The following is a 17238-nucleotide window of genomic DNA, read 5'->3' as shown; positions in this document are numbered from 1 at the left end:
GTTACTGTCACAATTAAGGGTGCAATCAGCCACTCTGGAGGAAAAAGGAAGGAGATATGTATATATTCCCGTATATATCTGTATGAATATATATATATGTATATACACACACGGAGACGCATAAAACGAGCCGAAAGCTGGGGCTCGCCATCAGAGGAAGGTGCCGGGCTCTGCTCTCTCGCCTCGCTGCCATTTACTTTTTGCCATCCTCGCAGCTCCCTCCAGAGCTCCTCGTTTTGTCCCGCTCCTGTTTCCCCCGCTGCACCTGAGCTCCCGTGCAGATGTTTGCCCGAGTTACACGTGAAACCAAGTATTTCGGGCGAGAGAAAGGGGAAGGGAGGCGAAAGGAGCGAGGTTTTGGTTCGTCGCCTTCGGGAACCCCCGCGAAAATCACTGCAGGAATAAATCAGAAATATTTCCTAGATAGGTGAGCAAATTACACGGGTTTAAGTGGTGGAGCTCTCTTATGCTAACGAGATAAAGTGGTCAGGCAACTTTCCACCCTGCAAATGTTACAGGAAACCGATTAAACGCTTTGAACGGTCCCAGTGTACTCAGTGAACTCTGTTCTGCTGGTCCATGAATGCCTTTTTTTTAAGAGAATACGACAACTTGGGCTTTTCTTTTTTTCCCCCTTTTTTATCTTCTTTCCTATTCACGATTAAAAATGTGATAAATCAGGTTTTTGGCTCTGAATAACAATGGCTTGATTTAGATTTCCTGGTAAATCTATTCAAAAGTGAAACAAAGACAGCCTTTAGAGGATACCTTACACCTCACCTGGACCAGGCACGTAAGGGCAATTCAGATAAAAATCTTGTTAGTAATTCAACAAGAAATAGAGGATTTTCTCTTTTCCCTGCTTCAGGCTTTATTTAAACTCTTTGTTCAAAAATGAACAGAGTGGTAGTCGGAATCTAATTTACAGATATAGTTTAGACGTCTAACTTTAAATTAGAAGATCACACAAGAAACCCATTTACACGTAAATGTTAAAACCAATACTTAATCTTTGTTTTTCTTCTTTTTACTTTATATTACATAAAGCCAAAAATGAAACTAAATACATGTTAGCCAGCTTCATTCACAAACATTAGTCAAAATATACACATTACAAAAGTAAACCAAAAAAGAACTCTAAAGTGATGAAGGATTTTTCCTCTAAAATTTGTATCTTGCTTTTAAATCGTCGTTTGCAATTGAATTGCCGTCGCTCTAAAATAAGCTAAACAGGTAGGGGTACTCCAAAACACATTTAAAACACTTCATGTTGGCGGGGGGGGGGGGGGGGGGGGGGACGGGGGACAGATTTTCTTTTAAATGAGAATACTCTTCTGTCAAAGCAAAGCTCTGTTTCAGTTCAGCTAAATAATAAATAGATAATTAGCACTCAGACAAAAAAGTCTGATTTAACCTTAGATAATATTGCGATCCCCAAGCGGTCCCGCAATATTTTTATTCCCTTTGAAAGGCATTCCATTACTTTTTTTTTTCCTTTTTTTTTTTTTTTCTCCTTTTCTTCGGGTTAAAACTGACTCGACCGTGGGCAAAGGAAGTGACAGAGTTTTCCATCGGAGACCTAAACGTTTCCACCGAGATATACACAAATTTACAGTCTGAGGGCGAGACTTCATCACGGGGACTGGACGGGACGGGTCGGGACCTCTCCGGCCGCACGCTGCGGGTCCCGCTGCAGCCGCGGCGTCCCGGGGCAGGGCAGGGTCCCGGGCGGGATGGGGACGGGGACAGGACGGGGACAGGACGGGGACAGGACGGGGACAGGCTGGGGGCTCCTCGCCCCACCGCGACCCCTCTCCGCCGCCCCGGCCGCCCCCCGCCTGCCCGCACCGCCGGGGCGCGGGGAAAGAAAGGGGCTGGGGTTTCGTGGCGCTTCCCCTCTCCTATTTTAATCTTCTGGGGATTTTTTAGTGCCTTTTTTTCCCTTTTTTTTGCCTTTTTTCCTGATACTTTCCCGGCTCGGCTAACCGCACACACCGCATGCAACACACACAAGCTCCGCGCGGGGCGGCGCGCAACAGGTCGCCGGCGGCCCCGCCGCTCCCCGCCGCCCCCGGGACCCCCGACGGCGCTGCCCGGGCCCCCCGCCCCGGTCCCCCCGGTCCCCTCCGTCCCCGTCCCCGGTCCCCCCGCACGCCCAGGCGGCCGCGGGTCATAGCGCCGCGGCGTAGGCGGCGGGGTAAGGGTCCAGCTGGGGCTTGCCCATGCCCGGCAGGAGGATGTAGGCGAGCGGCGGCTGCAGCCCCGGGCCGGGCCAGGCGCTGCAGTTGCAGGGGATCATGTAGCCCGGGTTCCCGGGGGACGGGTGCGAGTGCGTGTGCCCCCCGGCGGCGGCCGCGGCGGCGGCGGCGGCGGCGGCGGCCCCGTGGAAGGCGCCCGCCCCGCCGGCGCCCGGGTAGCCCAGCGAGGAGGCGTAGGGCAGCGCCGAGCCCGAGGAGGACGACGAGGAGATCTCGGCCATTTTGGAGCCCAGGTCCAGCAGGGAGTAGGGGCTGCTGGCGGCGGCGGCGGCGGCCGCGGCGGCGGCGGCGGCGGCCGACGGGGGGAAGAAGACGCGGGCGGCGGCGGCGGCGGCGGCGGCCGCCGCCTTCTCGGGGTTGGCGAGCAGCGAGTCGGGCACCAGCCCGCCGGCCCCGGCGCCGTGCAGCCCGGCCGCCTTCAGCCCGTGCGGGTGCTCGTGGTCCGCCACGCCGGCCAGCCCGTAGGGCACGGGGAAGGCGAACTTGTCCTTCTTGAGCAGCGTCTTGGGCTTGCGGCGCGGCCGGTACTTGTAGTCGGGGTGCTCCTTCATGTGCATGGCCCGCAGCCGCTTGGCCTCGTCGATGAAGGGCCGCTTCTCCGACTCGGTGAGCAGCTTCCACTCGGCGCCCAGGCGCTTGCTGATCTCCGAGTTGTGCATCTTGGGGTTCTCCTGGGCCATCTTCCGCCGCTGCGCCCGCGACCACACCATGAAGGCGTTCATGGGTCTCTTGACGTGGTCCACCGGCTTGGACATGGTGCTGGCCCCCCGCGGCCCCGGCGCCACGCGGCCCCCGCCGGCCACCTCCTCCTGCTGCTGCTGCTGCTGCTGCTGCTCTGCCTCCTCCTCCTCCTCCACCTCCTCTCCCTCGGCCCCGCCGCGCTCCGCTCCTCCCAAGCCGCTCTCGGCTCCCGCTCCGCGGCGGCCCCGCTCCGGGCGCGGGGCTCTGCCGGCCGGCGGCTCCGGTTCCCCGTCAGGGCTCCGGGCCGGGCGCCGCTCCCCGCCGCTCGTCCTCGGCCGGAGCCCGGGCGGGCGAGTCCGGCGAGCCCCGACGGCGCTCCCTCGGCGGCCTCCCGGGGGGCGGCGGCGGTCAGAGCCCGCCCGGAGCCATCGCCGCCCGCGGGGCTCGGGGGGGCGGCGCGGCGCGGTGCGGGACGGCGGCTCCGCGGCGGCCCGGGCGCTGCGGGGGGCCCCGGGGGCGCGGGCCGCGGACGGCTCCGCTCACAGCCGCCCCGCTCCGCCCGCGGGGGCGCGGCGAGCCGCCCGCTCCTCGCTCATACTCGCCGCCGGGCTCTTCCTCCTCCTCCTCTTCTTCCTCCTCCTCCTCCTCCTCCTCCTCCTCCTCCGGCGGCGGCGGCGGGCAAACTTCGCCAAGTTTCAGGCGGGCGGCTCCGGCGCGCCGCTCGCCCGCGCTCCCCCTTCTCCGGGAGCCGCCGGGTCTCTCTGGGTTTTCTTGGCCGCCGCCGACTCGGAGGGGCGGCGGGGCGGGCGGGAGCGGCGGGGGGCGGAGGGAGGGAGGCAGGGCGAGGGCGAGGAGGAGGAGGAGGAGGAGGAGGAGGAAGGGGGGGCTCCCAATTAAAATGCTCGGCGGTCTCCGCCGGCCGAGGAGCCGGGCCGGGGGTGAGGTCCGCGCCGGGTCCGGCCGCCCCCTCCTCCTCCTCCTCCTCCCGTCTGTCCTTCCTCCTCCTGTCCTTCCTCCTCCTCCCCCCCCCGCCGCAGCACCGCGCGCTCCCCGTGCCCGCCGTCGGGGCGGGGCCGCCAAGCCGGGAGGGGGCGTGGCTTAGATGGGAGGGGGCGTGGCCAGCCCCGGTGGCCACGCCCCCTCGGCTCCCCGGCAGGTTGGGGAGCGGAGGGGCGGCCCCGCGCCTGCGCGCTGCGCACCGCCCGCCGTGTGGTGCCCAACGGCTTGCGCCGAGCGGTGCCCAACGGCCGCGCTGCGCCCGGGCTCCCCGGGGCCGCTCCTCGCCCTCAGCCGGGGGCTGGCGGCCCTCTGTCCCCGCTGTCCCCGGAGCCCCCTCCGGGCCCTGCCCGCCCCGGGCTCCCGCCGGGCTTCCCGGAGCGCCTCAGCCCCTCAGCGCCCCCCCTGAGAGCCGCCTGAAGTGCTGGGCTGCCCTGAAGTAAAGTACCGGGCAGCTCCTCTCCCCCCTCACCGTGCCTCGCCACCCGCTCACTGCTACTTCTACTCAATTCTCTCCAAATCCACCTTGCCAGCGTCTGACCCCCGACAATCTGTTTAGCCGTGACACACACACACACAAAAAAAAGTTGCAGTCGGTTGTCAAAAGCAGGCAGATGGAGATATCTGTGAGCCCCGGCTGGCTCGGCGGGGAGATGGTATTTGGAGGAGGTGGGAGCTGCACCGGGAGGGGCAGAAGCCCGTGGGGGTACCCCTGCCCCGGGGGTCAGGCTGCCAGCCCGTCGGCCGGCAGTTCCCCTGAGACGAGATGCCTGGAGAGGAGAAGCCGGCGTTTCCGACTGCACAAACCCCCTCGTTTGGCGAGGGAGGCGATTCCATATTTGCCCACTCAAATGTGACATTATTGTGATTTACTTGTAGGAGGAGGCTGCTCATCCCGCGGCTCCCTTTGCATAGATCAGATGCCGGCATAATCGACTTCCACCTCGCTTTGTGCGCCGCTGGGAAAGCGCCTGAGCTGCTTCAACTCGACGGAAAGCCAGAGCTGCCTTTATCAAGTCCCCGGCCGCCGGGATAAACGGGGGGACAAGCCGCCGGGGGGCTCGGCTGGGCCGGCTCCATCCCCGATCCCCAAAGCAGATGCTCCCCAAGATGCTCAACGCGGCCCCGAGGGCCAGCCCGTGCCCTCACTCGCCGCTCGGGGAGCCCTCGGGGGAGCCCTGGCCGCTGGCCCTGCGGTTGGGGCCCCGAGCAGAGCACAAGAGGCACCTCGCGGGTCCCCCCAGAGTCGTGCACAAGCGACCCGAGCCTAAATTAGGCGAGTGTTTGCAGAACTCGAGGCAGGGGAGATGCCTCCACTCATGGGCTGCCGTCTTCAAAAAATAAAATGTCGCCATTCGCAGCCCCGTGGCCGCATCCGTGCGTGCGTCTGGTTACCCCCCGTTCTCCCAGTGGTGAAAGCGGTACCAGAGTTTACCGGTCACAAATTATTTTACGCGATCCTTTCCCAGACCGAAACCTGCGAATGGCTCTACAGGGGCTCACGCGTGTTTTTCCACTTGCAAACCAACGCCACATCTGAAGGTCTCCTTTCCAAAGCTCTTGCTCCCCACCTAACCCTCCCGGTAGCCGCTGGCTACCCAACCGTGCCCACACGCTCCTTCCAACGGCACCTGCGGCTAAGGGAGGTCTTCTTCGGTAATCTGCTTTCGAGAGCTTTGCACCAAGTGCTGGGAACTCTTATCATCAGCTCCGCCTGGAGCCAGGCTGGGCTCAGCTCCCCGAGCCCCGGCCGGGGCCAGCCGCGCTTCTCGCCCGGGTGCGGGGCGGTGCGGGGCGGTGCGGGGCGCCCGCCCTCGGCCAGCCTTCCAAATCCCCCGCCAAGGAGCGAAGGCTTTATCGGAGTTCAGTTCCTTATCTGCGTGTTTTTTTTTTTTTTTTTTTTTTTTTTTTTGTTAAGCCTCGGCTGTGATCTTCGCGGAGTTGTGCGAGTGTGTTAATTGCGCTGATAATGCGGCGTTATCGATACAATGACAACACGCTCGTGTATAATGGGATTTGCTTGCCTTTGACCTGTCAATTCCGACGCATGCAAATTCAAGGGCGCAATCTTTCCCTCTGTTATCGGGGGAAAAAACATAATAAAATAAAAATAAAACCCCGAGCAGATGCGCTGGCGCACGGAGGCTGAACAAGAAATTCCTGAACCCAGCGCCGTATTCCACCGAGCGAGATCAAAGCGCTTTCTCAACCTGTTGCGGGGGCTTGGGGCATCTCCCCGACCCCGCAGGGTAATCCCGCCGGGTTTGCCCTTAGTTTTTGCCACCCAGCCCAAGCAGCCTCGGGTTCCTCGGGGTTTGGGCGACCGGCAGCGCATCCCCGGTCCCCGCGCTGTTAATTCAAAGCCGAGTTTCAAGCGAGTTTCGAGGAAGCAAAGCTCCTCGCCTCCCTAATTTTTATTGGCGCTTAATAATCGGGTGGCGAGTGGAGGAGATAAAAAGCAGGCGAAGAATAGTGGTTAGCCCGATAGCGATCTCCACCTAATCACTCCGGCTGCCTGAAAAGCTGACTCACGGGCTCTGGAGACCTAGCGCTGCGCCGTGTTTGGAGAGCCCCAGCGCGTTTTCACGGCTTTGTTTGCGCACTTGAGCGTTTCCACACGCCGGCTTGCGAGCTGACATTTCGCTTTGTGGAGGTATCAGCCACCGCTTCCACATCACTTGCAGCTGTCAAAAGTTGCCGGGCGCGCTGCTAGCTTAAACACACTGCGGGCTAACTTTTCTGCTCGCACGGAGTCTTGCAAGACCTGCTCCCAAGCATTTCCCCCCCTTTCAACGTCGAGTACACCTGTAGCGAGAGAGGGGGTTTTAGCCCGTGATCCCCTTATCGTGCCTGATACGCAAAATTCATTCATTTAAGCAGCGCTTTCAGAAGCTCGGTGTTATTATTTTTCAATAACAGTCACTTATTATTAGAGCAGCTGGTAGCCCGAGCTCGAGTGAAGTGCCTGGCAAAGGACGCTATCGTAAAACACTGGTTTCTAAGTTTATAGTTTCTAATTTGGCTGTGAAAGTGTGATTCTGGATGGAACTTGGCACTCGAGCGCTCAGCTGGAGAGTAAACTTTTTATAATAAAAGCATCGGTTTATTGCATTTGCTATTTTAAGTTAAAAGGGAATTAACAAAGTTTTTACTAGTTTTGGAAGCTTAGGGAAGTGCTATAATTTTTCTTGAAAATTAAACGCTACGGTGTTGGTAAGGGTGGGATAAGTTCTGCTCTGTGTGTGTGCGCGTGATTTCATGTGCCGTTATTTTTTAAGGCAAACCCGATCTCCGTGCTTTAGGACACCGGCACTGCTCTTGCAGCACCGCCAGACGCAGGTCTCGCACATCAGCCGCAGGCAGTTTCCTGAGCAGAGACCTTGGCGGTGATGAGTCCTTACTACTTTCAGCCACCAGGAAATGTTTAAAACGCAGCCTGTCCTGATTTGCTATGACACGAGGTAAAACTTGGCTATCATGCACGCACTCCATTTGTAATCCAAGCTACTTTCACGTACTTTACTGACTCTTTTTTTTTTTCTTTTTTTCTTTTCCCTCATGCTTTTTAATCCTGTTAGCTTTGCAGGGGTCATGCAGCCTGGGAAGAGTGATCAGAACCGCAGACAAGGATGTTTTTAGAACAAAACCAGGAGCTGGGTGGTTACATGCTAGCACCTGACCCCTAGCTGACAAGTCCCTAGGACCCAAAGGCGAAAAGTAAGTTTGCTGCAAATTCCTGGTCAGACTTGGATGTTCCAGAACAGGCAGCCAAATACCTCTCGAGCACAAGTAGCTACCTACAGCTCATCAAGTATGAGGAAGCGTAGGCTCCTCTTCTCTCAAGTGCTGAAATCAGAGCTGATACGGATGGAGACCACTGGCTGTCCAGGGTGCAGGTTTTCCTGTGTGAGCAGCTGCCTCTAGCTTTTCTTCAAAGGAATTACTTTTCCAAGAGTAAAGGACCTCAACAGCGTGTGTGGAACTGTCTTGACCAGACTTTATAGTGGGGTTCAGTACTTCACTGTTAGGAAAGGAGAGCCTTGCTTAGAGCCTTGCTGCTAGGTGAGTCTTCCCCTACCGTAGGCTTCTCTCACAGGCTCTTAAAATGTCGCTGGACAAAGGCCAGGAATCCTTAACTGCTGTCCCCACTTTCTGGGCTGCTCTCACTCATCCACCTTCTGCGCCTTTCATTCACCTTTTCTGTTGTCCAGAGGATAGCTAAAAATTGAGAACTGAGTGCCCTCTAATCCAGTGGTTAGGAGCCTCTTCTGCAAAGGGAGCCTCACTGTGGAAAGATAAATTAGATCATATGTTCTTGGAGTAGATCACGAAGCTTTTTAACCAAGAGATTTTTTTTTCTTTTCCAGAGGGAGAGGGATCTTTGAAGATTTTTACATTTCAATTCAATTTAAATTGTAAACTGACAATCATCAGTTTGTCTTCTTGTTTCACTTCTTAGGGCTGTCCAGCAGACATAGAGGTGTTTTTTTGTTTTGTTTTGTTTTTCTTGGAATAAATACATTTTAATGACCACTTTTGTTCAGGAATGATTCATACCTATGAACCACCCAAAGTCGTTTTATTAGTCATGGGTGCTAGGCAGCTCCTAAAAAATCCATGCCATTTTGAAGACAAGCTCTTCTATTTCACTGGATAAGACCGTGGTCTGGGTACCTCTGGCAAGCACTCCAGGATCTGTAAGGGCACACAAGGAAACTAAAATGAAGATCAGAGTTAAATGTTTGGGCCATTCCTCTCTGAAGAAAAGCTGAGCATAAGTCTTTGCTGTTTCATTATAATTACTTTTTAGTTGAATACAAACAAGTAATGAAAAGAGACCCTTAACAGAAGGAATTTGTGTCCCTTCTTAGACATAAACTCACAGTATTTTCTTCTTTATGGACAGTGTCTTGCTTATCAGTTTGTAAGACCAGTTCTGTTCTGGGTTCTGTTCAGCTAGGAGGAATCCAAGTCACTCGGAAAGGTCAAAGCTATTGGTCATGAGTTACTTCTAGTGACCAAATGGCAGAGGATGCCCATGCATACACCCCACACCTACATTAGCACCTGTACCTGTATTTTAGTTCAGATCAACAGTGCAACAGCTTTCCAAGCAAATCTTCTCACTCACTGTCGTTTGATTTCCATGGAGGAGCAGGTGAGACTGAACTGGAAGATGTTCTTCAACTGCCTGTGGGAGTGTGCTCTGAGTCTAGTTCAGCCAGCATCAACTGTACCCAGATGGCATAAAGTCAGTGTTATTTAGTGCTCTTGATTCAGACAGCTGACAATTCCACTTTTTGTATCTATTTATTTTAGGTGCTTTGGGGATGAGCTTTTCTACCTCAGGGCAGTGACAGGATGCTTCTGCTTCCCACAAGTGTGCTGCTGGGAAAGGAGCCCCTCCACTTCGTGGTTGCTCTGTGAGTGTAAGAAGTCAAAAAATAGGGATTGAGGAGTTCTTGGTTGCCTATCCCCCACCATCCTTACCTCAGCTTTTAGGATTCTGCTAAACCTTGCACTATCTTTGCAATAGACTTGCAGGATGTGTAATGGCTTCCATTGTCACGGAGATTGAACTGAAACTATCATGTAATCTCAAGTCAGTTGACTAGTTAACTCTTATTGTGATAAACATTGGCTATTTATTTTTTTTCATCACTGAAGTGTATTTATAATAGTTTCAATAGTAATAATTGCCATACATTTTTTCTTTATAACATTTTTTTTTTCTCTCTCTTTTATATCAGTAATCTATTACTTTGAATAACTTGTTCCTATTAGTGCTTGACAGGTGGGTGTAATCATATCATAAGAAAACTGATTAATAATAACATCAGTAAGAATATTAATAATAGCCACACAACACCGAGCTCTTTTGCCAGAAAAGGATAGTCCCTGCATCATTGTAAATGATTTTGTTGGAGTATTTTGTCTGGTACTGGACTTCACAAAAGACATGGAGTCATGGAACATAATGCAGTGAGACTGTTTAGAGGTCTGAAAAATGTGATTTACATGAAAGGGTTGTTACTTAAACTGAAAAAGAGATGACTTAGGAGACAAAGTGGTCTTGAAGGGATTTAAAGGTAATTGCAGTGATGAGGAGATTGAATCGCCCTGTGTGTTTCTGGGCCTAGGCAACAGGTAATTCACCTTAAGATGTGAATTCAAGTTAAACACTAGAAAAAATAAGCTGCAAACAGTGAGGATAGATATGTGGAGCCTCCCCTTGCCTGGGAAGGCTGTGGGAATACTGAGGGATTTTAAGAACAGGTTAGACTAATTTGGCAAGGTTGGCCATGCCTTAGAACAGGAGTTTTTCTGCCTGGCTTTGTATGAGTCAATGACATAGGAAGAATCAAACTGAAGTTTGGCTTGGTTCTTCCTGGGATCCGTTTTCCTTTTTGCTCCTCAGGACCCGGATGTTCTGCCAGTTCACAGCCCACGTCTTCGCTCTTCCTCTCCTACCTACGCGTGTGACCGGCACCGCTGCCACCACACTGCCCCACTGCCTGAAATGCTCGTGTATGCCATCATCTCCTCGTAGTGCAGCAGGTGGACATCCTGCTCTGGGGGCTGACACAGGCTAAGCGGCATCTTCTTTCTTACAGAGAAGCACAACCCCGTCAGCTACGATTTTAAATACCTGGTGATGAAAATTTATCTCCGTACCTAGACAAAAGGTACGTCTTCCATAAACATGCTGAAGATTTTTTTTTATTTTTTTTCCTGTCTGGTCCCCTTTGTTTATTTGGCACTTGTCTCCTCTTTCTTCTTAGCATAATCTTTTCATTATCTGTGAGAAGTCTTGTTCCCGAAACAACTTTGCTATTATTTTAACTTTATCACCTTTCTATTTTGTTTCAAATCTCTGCTGAAAATACATTTTATGCATCATTTCAACCTTATTTTCTCTTCCAACTGCTTTCCCTAGATCTATAATTATAATATTCAATTTTATAAATTACTGTATATCATTTATATTAAAATTTCTATGTACGTTATTTGAATTGCATTATGCTTCGCAGCATGAAAAAAGTAAGGGCCGTCATTTTTAGATAGTATTGGCAAAAATTTGTCAATGGTGTAACAAGTCAGTGACAAAATTAGCCCTAGGTGTATAAAATTTATTTAGGGTATTTTTACAAGGAAATTTATAATATTTATGGACACTTCATTTTCTTCCATAATATTGTCCCATGCAGGGATGGTTATTATTAGTGTTGTAAAAGATAACAGATTCATTAGTGTTTCATCCTGAAAATCTGACTTTTGTTACTGATTCTATAGAAAGATTAACAGAGAGCAGAACATACTTTAAGCAATAGAATTCTAAATTCTCACGGGCTTCTGCAGTGTTCTCAGTGACACCAGTTCAGTGGGGAAAAAAAATAAATCAAAACTTTCAGAAGGAGTTCCTTTGGTTCTCAGTTCCCTTGTCATATTTTTCTTACATTTCATGAAATGCTATTTATAGAATATGAAGAAAGTCATGCCAGAAATTCTCATTTGCCCAGAAAGTAAATGATTCAGATGTGTGTATTCTAAAAGACCTACAGAGAATTAAGCACAGATCTTTTAAAATATGAGGGTGCCATATTTTCATTTACTTTAGTTCCCTCAAGGAGATTCAATGGGATTTTATGCCTTGAATTCCTTGAAAATATCTGTATACTCTGAATGGAATAGGTCCAAAGCACATTTATGCTTTATGATAGAAACAGAGTTTTGTATTGTTTCTTGCTCACCCCCTCCAGTTTTTTAAGGCTTCGAGTGTTTTCCAAGCAGGATGGTTAAACAATGGTTATAACAAAGACTATATAAAGTTCAATTTTCTTGGATTTATCTGGGCCTGTACTCCATTTTGCAAATGGAACTCAGTCATTCTGGTACTTGAACACATTGGCTTGAAGTAAACAAGTAGGTGACTACGTAGCTTCTCTATGCTAAGTGCCTATATGCATGCTTTTACCCTATGGTAAACACAGGAGAAAGGAAAGAAAATAACTAGAAATCATCCTTCAGAGGAAAAAAAGTACAAGCCACCTCACACACTGTAAGTTAAGAACAAGGGGTGATAGGCAGTTACAATGGAGTAGATGATGTGCTATGAATTTATGGTCTAGCTTAGCTCACAGGGATTTGAGCTTACTGTAGCAGAGAGCAGCTAGAGATGATGCTAAAATGAAAACTTCTGGATAGCCTAGCCATGGTCTTTTGCTGAATTATCAGGACTCTGATACCTATTTTTCAACACACAGAAGGACCAAAATCACATCTTAGCCACAAAGTATACTACCTTTTCTTTTCACCCCCCCCCCTTTTTTTTTTTTTAGCATAAATACTGTATTTTTTAAGTGCTATAACAACTGAAGATGTAGATGCCAGAAAAATGAATTAATGAATAATTTTCTCTATTGCTATAATCATGTTATTAGAATATGCTGCAAATGTGCCTGCGAGATGTGCTAATGTGTTGTACAGTAAATCAACAACAGTAACTGTGTTTGACCAACAAAACACCATGTACTTTCACATGCTTCAATTGAAATCTGTCAAAAATAGCAGTAAAGCTCTTATCTGTCAGCGGAGCCATACTTTAAAACATAGTTTGTGAAAACATGAACACAAGGTATGAGCCCAGCCTACTAAAATTAATGGAAATGTTCCTGTTGACTCATGGAAAATGTGAGACTGGTGTCCTTCTGTTCTGCTGGTCATTACATGGACAGGTAAAGCACCTTCATGCCTCCTATATGATCCACATCAGCATTAACATTAGGAATTTCTGGAATAGGATCATGATGTTTCTTTTCGCAAGTTTTATGTGCATGACTGAAGAGTAAAACCAATATGCTCAGTTTTACCAGTGTAAAAAAATAGACAGGAAGTAAGGTAGATAGAAAACAAAAAATAGTTCACTTGTTTACTGTAACAAACAATGATCTTAGTCAGAGCAAATATACAAAACATGCTTTATTCTCTTAAGACTTAATTCAAAGACCTCCAAAATACATGGGCTCTCCCAACCTGACTCCCGGGTTCATTGGAGACAGGCAGTAAATTAAAATGGTCAAACCAGCTCTTTTGACACCACTGTTGAGTTCAGGTCTTCTTAGGCAAAAGGCCAGTTCATTAAACCACTTTGTTGCCAGTCACCTATTCTTTGCTTATCTCTCACTCTGTTTAGTGGCATGACTGGTTATCTTAAAGATAAGGAGCCTGTTGAACTTTCAGTTCCTGCTATTGCAGGAAAGGCTGAAAGTACATAATCCTTTCCCTTCAGAAGAACAGATCCCTTTCTCTTTGTCTCCCGTACGTGTTAGTACTACCCCTTCGAACACTCATATGCTTATAGATGTTTTGATTTTCTTAGAGGCAGAGATGAGTTTAACACGGGAGTTTTACCTCAAAGTGTAGATGCAATTAGTTTATTTTGGCTCACAGCACATAGAGCTTAAGACAAAACAATAAATTAAAACCGGCAGGATTCCTTCAGGCACTCTGACGTTTTCCTTTTTCTTTTTTTTTTTTTTTCCTTTTTGTGTTTAACAGGAGGTGGCGGTTGTAACATTTGCAAAATAATAAGTACAATAAGTTGACATTGTGATATGATTACTTATGTAAGTGCTTAGACATACAAATACCTAAACACTAATGTCATTATTGAGAGTCATGGCAGTTACTCCAGCCAAGTTAATAAAAGATCATTACTGTAACTATCTACACAGGACTGAACACGATGGGGAATCTGGGATATGGGAAGTCTAACAATACAAAATGCGCTGAAACTTCATGCTTTGTGTATTTGTGGACATGTGATTATTCTAACAAGAAATCAGAAATAATTCAATGCGTACATTATCTGTAAGGGTATATAGAGCTAAAATTATAGAAGAAAATGTTTCTTCTCTTTTCTCAGTATTTTGTTTCCCTGTTTTTTTTTCTGTTGAGGAAGCTAAGCACAGTTAATGTAGGTATGATTCCTCTGTAGTTTACTTGCTCCTGGATCATAACATACAGATGTAAATAGCTGGGTGTGAACTTGCCAGGTATTATATTCAGCTGACACAAACAACCTAACCAGATAGTTCTGTGTAGATAACAAACTCATTTCTGTATTGGTTGGGAATCAGGGCTCAGGTGATTGTTGTTCTTTAATGATTATTTATTTAAATTGGTCTCATTCAAACAGAGAGCCTGTCCAAGGCTGTGGCTGACTGGACAAACTTCACAGATTGGACAAAAAATCAGAGCTGGAGTTTTCTCACCTTCCACGTCTAAACTCACCCCCCACCCCCAACCAGGACTTTTCCACTCTGCTCCTCTATCATTCTTTCTTTGCATTCAGAAAAAGCCTGCAAAAACAAGCCTTGCCATGTTATGCAAGGACCAACAAATCTCAGTTTTGGCAGGTCGGAGGGGAAGTAAATATCAAAGTGAATATTTAAGCTGTATCCATGAGTATGCCTCTCTGAATAGGCCTGCCTCCAACCTACCCATAGTATTTTTTAGACAGTGTCTTATTTGAGCTCGTCAATACAAAGGAGCAGTTGTCCCTGAGTTAACCAGGAACAATTCCACCTAATGTACCTGTTAAAGTGAGTATTTCATACTGAAGCCTAGAACTGAGTCCACTGCTGCCCTGAACATCCAAGCACTCCGCACGAGCCCCTTTTTTAACTGGATGTCCACACTCGGCACCAGTGACGTTTCCGACAGAACATAGGGACAGCCACACGTGGAACACACTGCAATGCCATCTTGTCAGTGCAAGTGTTTCTAACTTCCTTCCGAAAGGAAGATCAGAGGCCAGATCAGTACTGATAGAAACTGAAAGTCCATTTTTTGAGTGACTGTCACTGCCAGAAAAGGGTTTAAAGATCCCTGAGGGGTGCTGGTATTATAGCTTGAGGACCCACAGGCCTTCCCAGAACCTTCCATCCAGAACCTATCTCCTCCTGCTCTGCACCAGTGCTGAAAGCTGCAGTCAGATCAATCAGTTGATCCAGCTAAAAAATAACCATCCAAAAAAGAAAGCAGACACTAGTTTTCAGCAGCCACACAAACACCCATTCTATTGCTAATGCTGCTGTATGAGAGGCGGTGGAAAGATGAAGTCAAAGATGAAGATGGGACTCTCCATTTCAGCGGTGGCACAGCCTGAAATGCGCATAAGCTATTCATGACACCTCCTCCTGTGTGACAAACACTGACATTCAAACAAGGAAGACACCGCATTAGCCCTATTAGAGGGTAAAACTGGGATGAAACATGAACAGTGCCTGTGGAAATGGAGCCTAAAACCTGTGGCTTACCTCCAGAAATGAAGAAGGAAAATATACATATTACCTCCATGTTCGTTCTAACCCTAACTAGAGTTCCTGTCACCCAGCCGACTGGCAGGGCAGTTTCTACTGCAGTAGTATAGCTAGCCAGCAGGGGCAGCGGTGGCACAGGTAAAAGGTGCAAAGAGATTTTCTTCCCTCTTTCCTAGCACTCATGAGGGCCCTAGTTCAAAAGACCAGTGACAGGTCGGTTTGGAGAACAGACATATGCAGGAGTAGATGGAGCAGGGGGTGAAGCTGTCCTAATATCATCCCTCACCTTCCTCACAGACAGATCAAGGCTCCAAGCTTCTGGTCCTGCTGTAGTCACACCCAATCTCGTGATACTTGGCTTCCCACACCTTTCTCCCCATGAGCTCAGGCTCTTCAAAGTCCTCTGATGCACGAGGATTCCTGAGTTTCCGGCTCCTCCTAACTCAATGAGACACCTTTCCAGAACTGAAGAAGCACAACAGAGGGGAGCACACTTATCCACACCATTGAAACCTGTTACAGGAAATTGCTCTATTTCATATATCTTAATGATTGAGTATTTCATTAATAGCCTACGTGTTTGAACATTGGACCAGATCCTTACCGAGCTGGTGAATTTCTGTGCAGAAATCCCTGGCACCACATTTGTTTATCGTAGTCGACAATTTGTCTCATTGTCTATAACATTGATGAAACCACAAATAGTGCTCCAAGATCAGTCGCCTTGATAAAAATGGTAACACATTTAAGAAGCATAGATATGTAAGCTGTATTACAATCTTTATCAGCAGCACTCAAAACCGAACTGGAACCATTAGCATTCAAGGACACACTATTAAAATAGGTTCTCCACCTCAACAAGATAAACCTGTCCATAATACATATTTGTGTCCATGAAGAAATCACTTTGATCTTAAATGCAGCCTTCCAACAAATTAGAAAAATTAAAAAAAAAAAAAAAGGAAAGAAAAAAAAGAAAAACAAACAAACAAACAAAGCCAAAACATAGCCAAGTGTTTGTATAGGACATTAAGATAATGTAAATAAACATAAAAAGTTGCAGTTTCTAAAATTTGTGCACAGATACTCCTATTTAGAATTGAAATGACTTGGTTTCACTGCTGCTTAGTCCTTAAACTTCAATGTGAAACTCTACAGGAGTTTCTTCTGGAGAAGGCTGTTTCAGTACTAAATGAGAGCATCCACGTGAGGGTTTAATGCACTGTAATTTATGTGCATTAATACTACAGCCTCAGATCATTCGTAACACTTTTCTTGACTGTCCACAGTTAGACAAAACATACCTATTTATTCTGGATTGAAGTTATAGCTGTTTTTCCTAGTTCTTTTAGGTGTGGCTCAATGCATTTATTGTCTCAGTGTATGGGTCTTTCACAAGGCATGGAGCAATGTCCAGTGACTGAGGCAGAGTCCTCAACCAGCTATCCCAGAGAGACAGAGCATACAGTCAAGTAACATTTCTATCCATGGTCTCCAAAACTCCAAAGCTATTATTGCTTGCAGACGATGGTCTTTATTTATATTGAATGATGTTTAGTTCTTCAAGGTAATTGTCATGTACTATGTCAATTATGTAAAAATACTCGTTCTACATCTTTGGCTGTAATCATTTGTCTTTCACATCTTAGACTGTACTCTATCCTGAGTTGCATTCTTTGTGTTGTGGCTTGGGTGAAATGTCATTGAAGCTATGGGTGTAACCACTACCTTCTTTTAAGGCAGCTGTAAGAAACAGTTAAGCTTCTTTATGAAATAATAGCGACCTCCACCCCAAACAAAAGCATACATTACTGTTCAAAACCAAGGTACGTACATAGGCTGTACAGGCTGGATAGTGTAGGAGAGGGGTTTGGCTGACTATTGTTTTTAATGGAGCAGGATGTGTACTTGTGTGTGTGTGGAAGAGAGAAAGAAAAGCCCCACAAGAATAAAAACAGAAACAAGATAGAGCCTGAGCA

General features: G+C 48.5%; 2 protein-coding genes across 2 annotated transcripts; one reads left to right on the top strand and one right to left on the bottom strand.

Moving 5' to 3' along the window:
• Positions 1–986: 986 nt before the first annotated feature.
• On the bottom strand, positions 987–3750 carry SOX21 (SRY-box transcription factor 21). Its single transcript, XM_066986874.1, has one exon. The coding sequence runs from the start codon at positions 3011–3013 to the stop codon at positions 2171–2173; it is 843 nt and encodes a 280-aa protein (XP_066842975.1). The 5' UTR covers positions 3014–3750; the 3' UTR covers positions 987–2170.
• LOC136789708 (collagen alpha-1(I) chain-like) lies at positions 3012–5461 on the top strand. The gene is made up of 3 exons (XM_066990523.1): positions 3012–3036; positions 3156–4374; positions 4815–5461. The coding sequence occupies exons 1-3, from the start codon at positions 3012–3014 to the stop codon at positions 4969–4971; spliced, it is 1401 nt and encodes a 466-aa protein (XP_066846624.1). The 3' UTR covers positions 4972–5461.
• The last annotated feature ends 11777 nt before the right edge of the window (positions 5462–17238 follow it).

This window comes from Anser cygnoides, chromosome 1, assembly GCF_040182565.1.
Source record: "Anser cygnoides isolate HZ-2024a breed goose chromosome 1, Taihu_goose_T2T_genome, whole genome shotgun sequence".
NCBI classification, from domain to species: Eukaryota; Metazoa; Chordata; class Aves; order Anseriformes; family Anatidae; genus Anser; species Anser cygnoides.
The sequence above is the reverse complement of the archived record's forward strand: the minus strand, read 5'-3'. Positions and strand labels throughout refer to the sequence as shown.